Genomic DNA, 13,079 nt, shown 5'->3' on the forward strand with positions numbered 1-13,079 from the left:
AAGCTAGGTATTGTTAGCTCAGATGTTTTTGATTATGGCCCTTCTATGTGATTCTCACATATTCAAGTAAGATATACAGTCTATTGCACTCTATTTCCTTTTCTCTTTCCCTCCTTTTGCCTCTCTCTCTCTCTCTCTCTCTCTCTCTCTCTCTGTCTCTCTCCCTTTACCTCCCTCTCTCTATAACTCTGTAATTTGGGCAAGTACATATATAATCATGAATTTATGCGTAAATCAGAATATAATATGTTAAATGAATTCAGAACTGCGCTTGGATTATCACCTATAAATAAATATTTTGTTGGTTTAAGTATTGCTTAAACAAATTTTAAGAAAAACATCTTTATGGTAAAACATTATAACATATTTAGTTAGTCCTGCAACTTGTTTTCTTTTGATATTTAGGCTATGGCTTACTCTGGTCCCTTCATTCTATAAGTTGACGCATCAGATGTCTTACTAAGTACAATAGTTGGGAAATCCCCAACTTCTTATAGCTGCAAACACACGCATGTTTATAGTAGTTTCCGCTGTTTACGATTGTTCACTTGCAAGAGCTTAAGTCGAAGACTTGAATAAAAACAGTTCTTTCGAGAGAACCTTACAATACCCATACGATATCATTTACCAGATCAAGTTCAGCGTTAATATATTATAATTGTATTTGTGCAATCCAATAAAAAACTATAGCTATAACTATAACTATAGCATAATATATCTGCGGCTCTTTCAACAGATCACCGAGAAATTTATATTTTCCGTTATTTTCGGCCTTGATACAGGGCATCTGCTCGATCGAACCAACTGAATTATTGCTTGGCTTGTGTTTTGTTTCTTGTTTATCGCTTGAGTCTCGCTTTTAGTGTGGTTCTTGTGTTGCTTAAGTAAAGTTCAATATTCCCAAACAGAGTACACAAAAATGACCAATCTGGAACAACATCTTCAGTCAACCAGCGCAAATTTTATAAATATTAATGCGCATCGGAAATTATACACAAATCATTATGGAAAGTTACGAGATACGCTCTATTCCATGTTGCAACAGGAGAATCCACTAGGAAAATGGTTATGCGGACATAAATTAGGAGGTACGTGAATGAAGAAGACCATTTCTGATATCAACACACACAATGCACTCCTTTAAGAAATAATGTGCTTCAACCTTCTTCAATGGGTGAATGTATTAATCCAAAGAAAAACAAACAAGTGCAATGCTCTCTCTGTCCCTCTCTTTCTTTCTTTCACTCTCTCCCTCTGGCTCTCTATCACATTGGCTTTCCCCTTCGTTAAGAAACCGCCTTTCTTTGCGATTTTCAAAATGTACAGAATCCCGAAAATGCATTTGTAATTTAATATTTTTTTCTATATAGGAAGCTATGCGGATAAACTGAAAGTAACAAAACCCGATGAATTCGATTTGGTAATTCATTTAAAGTTTCCAGAGAATGACAGGATTGTTGTGAGGAGAGACTGTGGTAAACCGGGTAATGTTACTTTGGACATGACGGAAGTGCTAAATATTTTGCATAATCAACATCAAAATAAAGTTACATTCACCATTCTAAAAAAATTAGTTACGCCCACCAATCTACTTCTAGAGAATAAGCTGCAGGATATTATAAAAGGCACTGTAACACGGGCCTTAAATAAAATGGAAAACAAAATTGAGGTCGATGGAAAAACTGCCCAACTGGTGTATAAAAGATGTGGACCGGCACATACAATATTTATTAACGAATCCGATATGAAGTACTCTGTGGATTTTGTGCCTGCCATTAAGCTAAATGTAAAGCAAATTGTGTTGGGTCAAGAAAAACTCAAGTACTTCAAGAACATTCCGTATTGGAGTGCGATTCCAAAACCGTTGAAGCCATTCGAGCCAAACAATGTGTCATTTAGGGCATCGTACTATGAAGCCGAATATGCCATGATTAAGGATAAATATAAGCTAAAGGATGTTATTAAATTTATAAAGAAGTTCCACGACTCATAACAAAATATCAGCACCTTGAAGAGCTATTATATCAAGACCTTATTGCTATGGCAAATAGATGCCAGGCCAACGACCTATTGGAAAACCCAACAGCTAAACAAAATATTGATCGATGTAAGTGCAAATAAGTTGGTACGTGAGACCCTTAGTACTTATTCATGAATTCCTATTTCTGTGCAGATGTTCAGAGAGTTGGCGAATTGCTTGGTTACGCCGGGAAAAAATGGTAAGCTTCCACTATTCTGGGATCCCCATCTGGATTTATTTGCTGCATTAACACGAAACCAGCCGAACGATATGTTGAAATGTGTAACTGCTGAGATTGATACGCTCTGCCTAGCAGCTAGGAGTTTAACAGATGACATCAGTCAAGCTGTAACACAAGCGTTCAGTATGTAGAAGAATAATTATATGTTGACACTTAAGTAAACAAGCAAAAATTCATTTAGGTAATCGGCAAGAACGCTTAATCAAGAAAGCCGAACTGATGCCGCCACCAGAACCATCCTTAAATCAAGCTAAATCTCAACCGGGAAAGGAGTAGCTCAGTCTTTCATCGCTTTGTCTAGTTGTCGATCGACATGGTCCTCATCTTACAACTAGCATTTTAGCCTGCCCAATCCACCTACAAATGTTATGATAAAACAGGTGAATACTATTAAGTGTTGATTAATAAGTTTGAAAAACACAATCAGTTATAGCCCGTAAAAAGGATATACTGAAAAACGAAACAAATTTTACAGTAAGAAAATAGATTTATTAAGTATATATCAACGGATTTTGGCCGCCATACATGGAATTACATTTTCTCGACACGGCAACCGATGCTTCCCGTTTCCACATTTGGATCTTTCCTACCAAACTGGATGTTTATTTCCATTGGCATACTGGACCTGCTCATTCAGTTAAGACATTCTGCACCTACTGTTCTTTCGACAACAAAATACTTTTAAATTTTCCCAACCGTATCGATAACAAATGCAAATGCAACCCTTATAGTAATCGAAACCAAGGCGCATCGCAACAACTGCTTAGCCGATAGTAAATTGTCGTCTTAAGATTTGGTATTTACGAAGGCGGCTTTATTAATTTGAATTTCCCGCGCAGTAACTTTAAGTTAAGCTCGGCAGTCATTTCACTTTGTTTCAAAATTAAAGATCTGATTTGTTGCCCATCGAAACCACGCTCCATTCATATATCAACGTATGTATCGTAGTGCTATATAGGAAAAATCGGTCGATTATGAGTCTTTGTATGGATAAGTGGTCTGTTCTTCAGATATTTTCACCAAACTCGGCATTTAGGCACCTTACAAGTATCTACATATATATAAAACGGATATTATGCTCGGCGTGCCGACATGGCACAATCCAATTTTTGTCAATAGACCCCATAAAAACTCGTCCTTTTTGTACCATAGAACCATAGAAATAAATCGTATGCAAACTGAATAATCGTGTTGATCTGGCATTACAGAAATTCATACATTAAAGTATTTTGTCATTGATAAGTCTGGTAACACTAATTTTGAATATAGCTCGGGCTCTCTATCCATCGGCATTCTACTCGTTTAAATATCTTGTGTTTTTTATTTAATCAATAAGCAACTATTGTTAGAATCAAAAGTTCACCTGTGTCATTGGGTGTGGAGAGTAACCTAGAAGTTCCCTCTACTTAACCCATTTATTTTTCCCATTTGCTTAAAGGAAAACACATTTTGTTGTGAAACATAGTCGCAGATTATAATTGTTAGAAGATCAAAACTAATAAATAGAATTTTACTTTGATATTAAATTATAGTTTTATATGGTTTCATTGTTTCCATTTGGTGAGCCTAGAATTTCTCACCAACAGGCCTGATCGTCAGCTCGTGTATTTGGACATTTGGAGGTGTCTGGATGCAGTAGGTGATTGCATCGGCGATATCCTCGGACCGCAACATGGGAAAACCCAAGGCGGATAGTTTGTCCTTATCAATAATTTCGGTATCCACAACGCCAGGACTAATGCTCTATAGTCAAAATAATGCACAATATAAGAATCGATACAGATAAAGGGTATTTCAAGTGCCTCACTCACAGTTATCTTTGTTTTGGTGCCCTTGTTGAGAAACTCCTGGCGCAACACCTCGGTCAGTGCGGTGATCGCATGCTTGGATGGCGCATACATATTGAAGCTCATCTGCGGCATAATGGGCACCTGATGTCCGGCTACGCTATTGACAATGAGTATGTGACCATCGTTGATCTTTCGTCGCTCCATCGAAAGGAACGCCTCGCGTGTGCACCAGGAGACACCCAGTACATTGGTGTCCAATGTGGCCCGTAGATCGGCGCTGTTGCCCTCGCTGATAATTTGGGTGTGACGCACAATGCCCGCATTATTAATCAGCACATCTGTGCCGCCCAGCTCCTTATCGATCCAGGCAAAGGTATCGATCACCTGCTGCTCCACGCTCACGTCGCAGGTGCGGAAATGGAAGCGCGCCGCCTGATCCGACGGCAGTTCGGCCTTCAGCTCCTGAAGCCGATTCTCGCGACGTGCCAGACCCACCACGACCATGCCCTTGCCCACCAAATCTTTGCAGCATGCCGCACCAATGCCCGAACTGGCGCCAGTTACAACGGCAACACGATTTAACCAACGATTCATTTTAGTTCGACTTGCAGAATATCAACGCTCTGACTGAACGCCAACGTCTCCGATGGCGTCATTTTTATAGCACAGCCGGCTGTGCGTGAGCAGCTGTTTGGCTACTCGTCATATACGTCTCTCGCTCTCTCTCTCTCTCCTCATAATAACAATCGTAATACATAAGTATTTAGCTATTTGATTTGAAAAGCGTCACGTAATGCTGATAGCATTATTACCTGCAGTCCACTCGATAGAATCTTACCTTGATTCGCCCGTTGTATATTCAATTCCCAACCCTCTCTCTTGCTCTCTCTTTCACTCTCTATGACACTCTCGCTCTCGCTCGCTCTCTTCAATTTCATGATCGTAGGAGATAGCTTCTATCATTGATTAAAATTTTTGACCTATACATATATCACTTAAGGTATACATTTTTTGTACATATAAATTCTGTGCAAGCTATAAGAAACTCACTAGATAAAATGAAAAATCAGGTATTTTTTAACTTTAATACCCTCCCCATATAATAGATAATTTTATATAAGCAATTTGATAAAAATCTAAATAAGGAAACCAATTTCGAAGATAAACATTTTGATAAGTTTCATTCCCATGCAAAATTGCTGATAATACTTTTGTTTTTAAGAAATTGAAAATTAGCTTTGAATTTCTTGCGAAATAAAACGAAATTCAGTTCATAAGCTTGACTTACAATTTGTTTATAAATTTACACAAACACACACACACATACACGCACGCACACACACACACACACACACACACACACACACAATCTCAAGCCGAGAGGCAATTAAACACATGTTTTATGCATGAAATGTTTTTTCTCATATACCCTATGCTCTGGTAATGTTAATGAAGGGTGTATTAACAGAATCAAAAGAATTATTGAACAACATATAACAACTAACATTTGGTAAAAGCTTATGTTAAATGCCGGACAGCATGTTAACATGCTCTGACATATTTTTATTCATTTATTTTAATTTAATGATCTATCTACCGACAGAAGTTACCTCTTAGCATAGGAGGCTAGGGTATAGGGTAAAGCAAAAGATAGATGAATAATGGCATACAACCCTTCGACCCTTCGCTCCCCCAAAAATGTTAAAAATAGAATGTACTCTCGACTTGGGTCTCATGATGTGTGCATGTATATGAACAACATGCATACATACTATATCGAAGCATATTTGTATATGTGTGATCCACTGTAATGGCTTTTTGCTGGCGAAGAAATTAATTTTTGACCGTGATCTACCCAAACTTTGTATTCCCGGCAATCGTTAGTTTTGCAGAGCGAAAAGCGGCACCAGAAATTTTCCGTCGCATTCAAATGTTTGGGAATAACTGAGCTTGGTGTTTATATTGTCTTTGTAATCAATTCCTATCAGCTGAACAAAAACAAAATATTTATTATTTACGTGCGCTTGTGTTTAAATACAGGTTGGACGTATATGTAAACCAAATTTGTAAAAGAGATAGCAAGTCTCTCGCCATAAATGGTTTAGGCTCGCGGTTTATGACAATATTGACAAATTATTTAAGTGATCAGTTTAGGCCTTAATATTACTAAATAATAGATATTTTCCTGAAAAATTACACCATTTTTCCCCCTACAAAATGTAGTTTTTATTCTTAGCTGCAAGTTTTTGAATTTTCCGTTGGTAGATGATCCCTCAGACGATACTCATGTAAGAATCTTATCGATACTTGACTCGTTATGGCACTGTTAGCATAATTATTCGCATTTCTTAATTATTTAAGTTTAAATTTTACTTTTTACGGGAATAAAACTTAGCAAGTACATTCGGCGTATGACACATCACGTGTCGAAATTTTTGCATGTCCACATTATGCACTCCGGTAATACTCAAACTGTTAATCAGAAAGACGTAATATCGATACTATGAAGTTAAATTAGATTGACCTTATCGATATTTTAACTATCGGTATTTTAGAATTCGCTAAATTTGTTAAGGGCACACTGTCCACATGCACGTGTAAATAAATTTTTCGTTTATTTTACTTGAATAGTGCGGAAATGGTGAGTACAACTGTGTTAAATGTTTTAACAATTAATATTTAATCAACGTTTGATTTTAGCGTAAGAAGCAGCACGATGAAATACCTGGCTTTCCGTCATTGGAACAGAGTGGCACCAGCGGCGGCAACGATGACATACTTAAAAACAAACCAAAATCGAAAAAGAGCGGTGGCTTCCAATCCTTAGGTCTGGGATTTGAATTGCTGAAGGGCATAACTAAACGTGGATACAAGGTACCCACGCCCATTCAGCGAAAAACCATTCCATTGATTTTGGAGGGACGTGATGTTGTGGCCATGGCTAAAACAGGATCCGGCAAAACCGCCTGCTTTCTTATACCTATGTTTGAGAAGTTGCAGCGCCGCGAGCCCACAAAAGGAGCACGTGCTCTGATCCTATCGCCAACACGTGAGCTGGCTGTGCAAACATATAAATTCATTAAGGATCTGGGCCGTTTTATGGAGTTGAAGACGATTTTAGTACTGGGTGGTGATTCCATGGATTCGCAATTTTCAGCTATACATACTTGTCCAGATGTTATTGTAGCTACGCCGGGCCGCTTTTTGCATTTGTGTGTAGAAATGGACCTGAAACTAAACTCAATAGGTATGTCACAGCAAATAATTATTTCCAATAAACTCTAATAGACATTGCTCTCTTCCATAGAGTATGTTGTGTTCGATGAGGCCGACAGGCTTTTCGAAATGGGATTTGGCGAGCAATTGAACGAAACGTTGCATCGCTTGCCTTCCTCTCGCCAAATGGTTATGTTCTCGGCCACGCTGCCCAAGCTTCTGGTGGAATTCGCAAGGGCTGGACTCAGTGATCCGGTGCTTATACGTTTGGATGTTGAATCTAAGCTGCCAGAAACTCTGGCCCTCAAATTTTTGTACTGTCGACCAGATGACCGCTATACAGCATTGGTGGTTCTGTTGAAATATGTGATACCCCAGCAGGCACAGACAGTCGTCTTTGCGGGTACACAGCATCATGTCGAGCTAATTTCATATGTGAGTAAAGTGTAATTCAGTTTTTGAAATAATAGTATCTATTATCAATTTCATTTCAGATACTAACTCAGGCGGGCATATCCAACACTTCAGTGTATTCCAGCTTGGACCCAGCCGCACGTAAAATCAATACTGCAAAATTTGCTAGCAAAAAGGTTTCTGTTCTTATAGTCACAGATGTAGCCGCCCGCGGCATTGATATACCCAGCTTGGATTATGTTGTTAATTTACATTTTCCGGGGATACCGAAGCTATTTGTGCATCGTGTGGGACGTTGTGCACGTGCAGGACGTACTGGCACTGCCTACTCTATATTCTCCACGGATGATACGGCACACTTGCTAGACTTGCACTTGTTTCTAAACAGGCCGTTTAATATCAATGATAGTTCATCTATAGGTACCATACCACAAGACCTGCTTGAAGAGGAGTATCTGGGCGTGGCCGAGATCAAGAAGAGTCATCATATAGTAAGTTATTGCATTTCCATTTCTATAGAGCTATGTATCTGATTGTGTATTTTACAAACAGGCGGGCGTGCTACGCACCAGTGAGAATGCGTACAAAAAATACTTGAGCTCTCGTCCCACAGCATCTACAGATGCTAATGCACGTGCTAAGAAGATTAAATTTTTTGCTTTAAAATCACTTGAGGATTTTTTCGATGCTGCCCCTGTGCTGGAGCAAGCCGCTAAAATATCTGGCCAAAAGCTAGATGCCAATTCAAAGGCTGTAGTAGCAGAATCTGAGCGTAAATTGGAAAATGAGAAGCATGACATATTAGTCAAGATGCGAAACTTTCGGCCAAGTGGTGTAAGTCGAGCTTATATCTAATCAGAAGCCCCTTTTCATATTGTATTCATGTTTTAGACGATTTTTGAACTGAACACCACACAGAAGTCTGTGCCATTCGTTGTTATGAAGAACAAACGTTCACATCACAGCGAAGTCATCGAAAAGTTTCGCCAACAACGCGATAAGGAGGATGTTGATGAAGTGCAAAAGATAGCGGATTCCCAGAAAACAAAGCCCATTACAACTGCTGATGATGAGTCGATAAATAATACGTTTAAAAAGGTTGTAGCGCCGAAAAAACGGCAGAATATGGAGGCTCTATACAAGGAAAAACCAAAAAAAAAGAAACGCAAGCTGCAAACCAAGGATGAGGAGAACTATGTGCCTTATCAGTCACTGGATAAACACACCGAGGATGGCCTTGCCATCAACTCATTCGAGCGACAAGCACGGAATGCCGAGTTTTCTGTGGTAGATCGCTCTGCAGCACAGGATACAAAGCACAAGCCAGGACTTAAGAAATGGGATCGCATCAAAAAGAAAATGGTTTCAGTTCAAGATCCTCGCGCAAACAAGATACGCACAGAATCTGGCGCTTGGATACCCGCCTCCTTCAAGACAGGTCGCTACAACGAGTGGAAGGAGAAATCCAAGATTGAAGAGCAATTACAACGCGAAAACGCTGGCAGCGATGATGAAAACTTCAAGCCCTTATCCCATGTCCAACGCTATCCGGTGGGCCGACATGCTCGTCATAATGCCAAGCTGGAGCTGAAGAAGCGCATTAGCGGCAATGACAAGGAGCTGCGTAAGCCCGAACAGATAGTAAAGGCGCGAATGCGTCTTGAGTCCATTAAGAGGCGTCAAGAGGAGAATATCACTAAAAAAACCGAGAACCGTAAGCGAAGTATGCGGAAAAATCAAAGACCAAAAGCAGCGCCCCAGAAAAAATCTGGAGTGACAAGGAAGCGCAAGTAGGCTAGAGAATGAATCAAGGCAAGGTGTCACCTGCAGCTGTATATAAAATATAATAAATAAGTATGATTTTTATACATGCGCTAGCTATCATTATAAAGAATATATTCCTACACTCTTGACATTATAAAAAAAAAAAAAAAAAACTAAGAAATATATCCTGGTGAGCTGGTTTCCAGATGTATTCTTAGACTAAAACTAATTTCATCCATCCGCATTTCGCTTCAAGTGACTCCACGACTGAGCCTTTGTCTGTCAAGCCAAGCAATTAGCGGGTGTGGAGAACATTTTTCGGATTCGATAGAACCGCATTGCAAAGACCAAAGTGGAATGTGTGAGATGAGTGGCTTTCATGCCACAATAATTTACACAGTGTCTATTGTGGGTGCGTAAGAAGAGCTAATAAAAAATGGGTGCGGCACACAGTTAAGGGTTGGAGCTGAAACCTAAAAGCCATGCACGTGCGCCGGTCCCGAACCCAAGCACTTTATAAGTAAACTGTGAATTCTGAATGAGCGGAAGTATAAAAACAACAATCATTTCCTTTTTTACAACTTGTACATTATATACCTAGTTGGTGTAAAGATTCCAACAAATTTTGAATGTCTTTTGGCAATCTGGATAACACCCACAATTAGCTCAAAGGTCTGCCATAACGTGAGGTTAAATATGTGACAAGCCTATGGTAACCCTGCCCGGAACATGACCTAAATGAGCATTTAGACAATGGGCCAGTGCGTGTGTGACAAACGGTTGCGCTTGTTGCTGTACACAGCGCATTCAAACCATTCCAGGAAAGCCGAGTGTTAGGGTGCGTTGGACCGGCCGCACCTTAACTCGAAACTCCAAACCCAAACTCTAACCAAATGGCACGCACATTCTGTACGAGGACTAGGGCAAATACAGACTTGTGCGTGTGCGCATCCCAAACAAATGTTGTTAGTAATTACTTTTTGTTTTTAATTTTCTTGTTTTTTTTTTTTGAGAAAAAACTACCCACTGTCACAGAAAGCCTCAGCTGAGCAGATCATTCATCTTAATCTCTATTAGATCATTGACTCGACGTCTGTAGCCCGCATTACCAGAACCAGATGGTGGTTTCGGCGTTAAAGTCACGTCGAGCGCAAGCCACAATTTAAATGAACCCACTGTTGCTTTGCCACCCTTAGGCACAGGCATGACTGTACTGATTATTACTTTGGATAGGGTGTTTGTCATGCCGACTCATGACAGACGCGCGGCTCACATGCTGGCAGCGAGTGTCCTCAACAAACAATAATGTGCAGCAACCCCCTGGCACAGTTTGTGACAGGGACTCTTCACATACTCATATTTCATTCTGTTCGATTCTACTGGATGCGTTCTAGAAAAGCCATAATGTTAATGAGAGTTTTATTATAATTACTGGAAAATGTGTACATCAGCTTATTGAGTCCAGACCATGGATAATGTAAATCTCTTTGCAATCAAGACTCTTTAGATCAAATAAGTTTGTGATTTAAATTTGTTCTCCAGCTGCTGCTTATTTTAAACAACTAATTAGTTCATTTTATCTGTGTTTTAAATTATACTAGTATATGTTTACAATCTCGATGCAGCAATTTTGCAACATTTGGACTAAACCTATTTCAGAACACAGACATTAGGCATGCCTTGAAATGGATTAGCAGTCTATTAAATATATTGCTTCAATAACAAGCCCCATCAAAGTGGAACCGTAGGGCGCACCCAGAGGGGTCCTAAGTGTTTAGATACCTGGTCAAAACGTGAGATATTTATGTGTCTCTTTTTACTTATATATATAAATATAGATTGATATATATATGTATGTGTGCATTCCATAAACATATTTTCAGAACTTAAAGTGGAACACAAAGAAGTTCAATTTGTGCGTAAAGCAAAGAACACAAGGAGGGCAGCCAAATGTCGCCCCTATTAAGTTGAATTTAAAGCATCTTGTTCGCCCTATACCAAAACGTTTAGTTGGGGGACTTTAGCGCCTAAAAATACACTAGGTAGCACATACATAGGGGGATGCCCCCATCTAGTGTAAGGCATGAAATTCCTGCTGTGCACAAGTGCATTGCCGTTATTCTGGGGCAACGGGAAGTAGTTCCTATTTTATGTGCGCGTTTACATCAAAATTTTCCCTTTTTTTTCAGAGGCTGTCTTTTACTGCTACTCAACATTTGTCTCAAACTATTGGAGCCCACACCAATTTGCAAGTCAATACAGCCTGGGAATTTTTAAAACAAGCCAGAACAGTTATCTGCGAGGTGCCAAAGATTAGATACTGCTGTTCAGATTCAAATGCTCCATAAGCACACATCATAACAACAACAATAATAACCGTCTGTTAGCCAACAGAATCTGGCGCCTAGCAGACATTTATAAATTAGTCAAAAATTCCAGATCTCCCCTTTACAAAAAAAAGTGCAAGGCCAATTGTGAAAACAATGATGTCGATTGTGCACATTTTCATTGTATCTGTTCAGTTCTCTATATGTTTCTCTTAAAAACAACCAGATGTAATCGCAATTTTATTCGTTTTTAGGCGCTTCAAGTGGCTCGGACGCTGTCAGAGCAGCTCTCAAGCTGACACTCATATATTTGTCCACATGTTTACAATCAGCAATCGAGTTCTTCTCATAAGAATATATCTATATATTGCAGTCTATATTTATATACAAGATATGCATGTACATGTAAGTGTTCTCATTGGTATAAGCTATACCATGGAAATGCTGTTTATTTGGGTTCCGCTAGTTTTGCAATTATTATTTTGATATACCTAGATTTTATAAAGAAAATAAGAACTATTTCATCATTAAATTAATTTAACAATTTTGCTTAATTAATAATTGACTCAACTTTTTAGCATCATACTTTTCTGTTAATACCATCCTATTTAACTATGAATTTCGTCAAGAATTTTATTTTTTTTTAGTGTTCTTCAGTATTGTCTCAGTATTGAGATAAACAATGTAAAGCATATTGATATGGATTTAAGGACAACAGCCAGCTAACAGTACAGCTAAGCGCCGAATGTTAAGTACGGATAACAGCTACTCGCCCCCTGTTTATTTACAGATTGTTGAACTGTCGCCATGGGCACTCATTGGCAGCTGGACCACTTGACGGCTGTTATCTGCGGCCCAACATCTTATCATTAATTTTGTTTTTTATTTCGCTATGCTTGTAAATTATTGTGTGCGACTGCAATGCTTCTGACACACTTGGAGTTCATATCTAATTTGGGCTGTCTTTATGTCGCATAGTTGACGGCCACTTTAACAATTGCACAATTTACTGAAGAATGCTTCTAAGCGTCACTTAAAAACGCATTATTTAATTCAAAGAAATTGTTGAGATGCAAACCAGTGGACTGCAACTAATTGTGTGTGTGCAAGTGTTTGGCGGAAAGCGACCCTTACATATTATACTCGAAATGTTTATTTTCTGCGCAAATCATTATAAATAGAATACCATCAGCTTTAAAGGACGTCCTTTTAAAGTCGAAAGTCCGATTGGCTTTTTGCGACTGATGACTCATTGTCTCTTTCATTTGATATCGGCTCGCTATTTGGGTGGTTTCTCTCATTTTTGT

At 39.0% G+C, this 13,079-nt stretch overlaps 3 protein-coding genes across 3 annotated transcripts; 2 read left to right on the top strand and 1 right to left on the bottom strand.

Annotated features, from left to right (window-relative positions):
* Positions 1–1,464: 1,464 nt before the first annotated feature.
* Positions 1,465–3,294, top strand: LOC115770784. The gene is given in 4 exon segments (XM_030716204.1): positions 1,465–2,107; positions 2,174–2,384; positions 2,443–2,641; positions 2,695–3,294. Coding segments are annotated over 3 exon segments (912 nt in total). The 5' UTR covers positions 1,465–1,501; the 3' UTR covers positions 2,538–2,641; positions 2,695–3,294.
* A 429-nt stretch (positions 3,295–3,723) lies between these two features.
* On the bottom strand, positions 3,724–4,687 carry LOC115770692 (farnesol dehydrogenase-like). Its single transcript, XM_030716084.1, has 2 exons — positions 4,073–4,687; positions 3,724–4,004 (listed from the first exon to the last, which is right to left on the bottom strand). Exons 1-2 carry the CDS (start codon positions 4,643–4,645, stop codon positions 3,828–3,830), a joined length of 750 nt encoding a protein of 249 aa, XP_030571944.1. The 5' UTR covers positions 4,646–4,687; the 3' UTR covers positions 3,724–3,827.
* Positions 4,688–6,620: 1,933 nt separating this feature from the next.
* On the top strand, positions 6,621–9,618 carry LOC115770783 (ATP-dependent RNA helicase DDX54). The gene is made up of 6 exons (XM_030716203.1): positions 6,621–6,692; positions 6,752–7,298; positions 7,359–7,702; positions 7,762–8,172; positions 8,234–8,515; positions 8,573–9,618. Exons 1-6 carry the CDS (start codon positions 6,690–6,692, stop codon positions 9,473–9,475), a joined length of 2,490 nt encoding a protein of 829 aa, XP_030572063.1. The 5' UTR covers positions 6,621–6,689; the 3' UTR covers positions 9,476–9,618.
* Positions 9,619–13,079: the final 3,461 nt, after the last annotated feature.

This window comes from Drosophila novamexicana, unplaced genomic scaffold (genome assembly GCF_003285875.2).
Source record: "Drosophila novamexicana strain 15010-1031.04,08,12 unplaced genomic scaffold, DnovRS2.1 tig00004560-arrow-pilon, whole genome shotgun sequence".
Lineage (NCBI taxonomy): Eukaryota > Metazoa > Arthropoda > Insecta > Diptera > Drosophilidae > Drosophila > Drosophila novamexicana.

Bases quoted from the DNA above. Each gene is read 5' to 3' on its own strand.
- LOC115770783 (XM_030716203.1), top strand. The intron at 7,299-7,358 runs GTATGTCACAGC...TCTCTTCCATAG, and splicing joins CCTGAAACTAAACTCAATAG to AGTATGTTGTGTTCGATGAG. The intron at 8,516-8,572 runs GTAAGTCGAGCT...TTCATGTTTTAG, and splicing joins GAAACTTTCGGCCAAGTGGT to ACGATTTTTGAACTGAACAC.
- LOC115770692 (XM_030716084.1), bottom strand. From the start codon at position 4,645: ATGAATCGTTGGTTAAATCGTGTTGCCGTTGTAACTGGCGCCAGTTCG. The intron at 4,005-4,072 runs GTGAGTGAGGCA...TTTTGACTATAG, and splicing joins GCACCAAAACAAAGATAACT to AGCATTAGTCCTGGCGTTGT.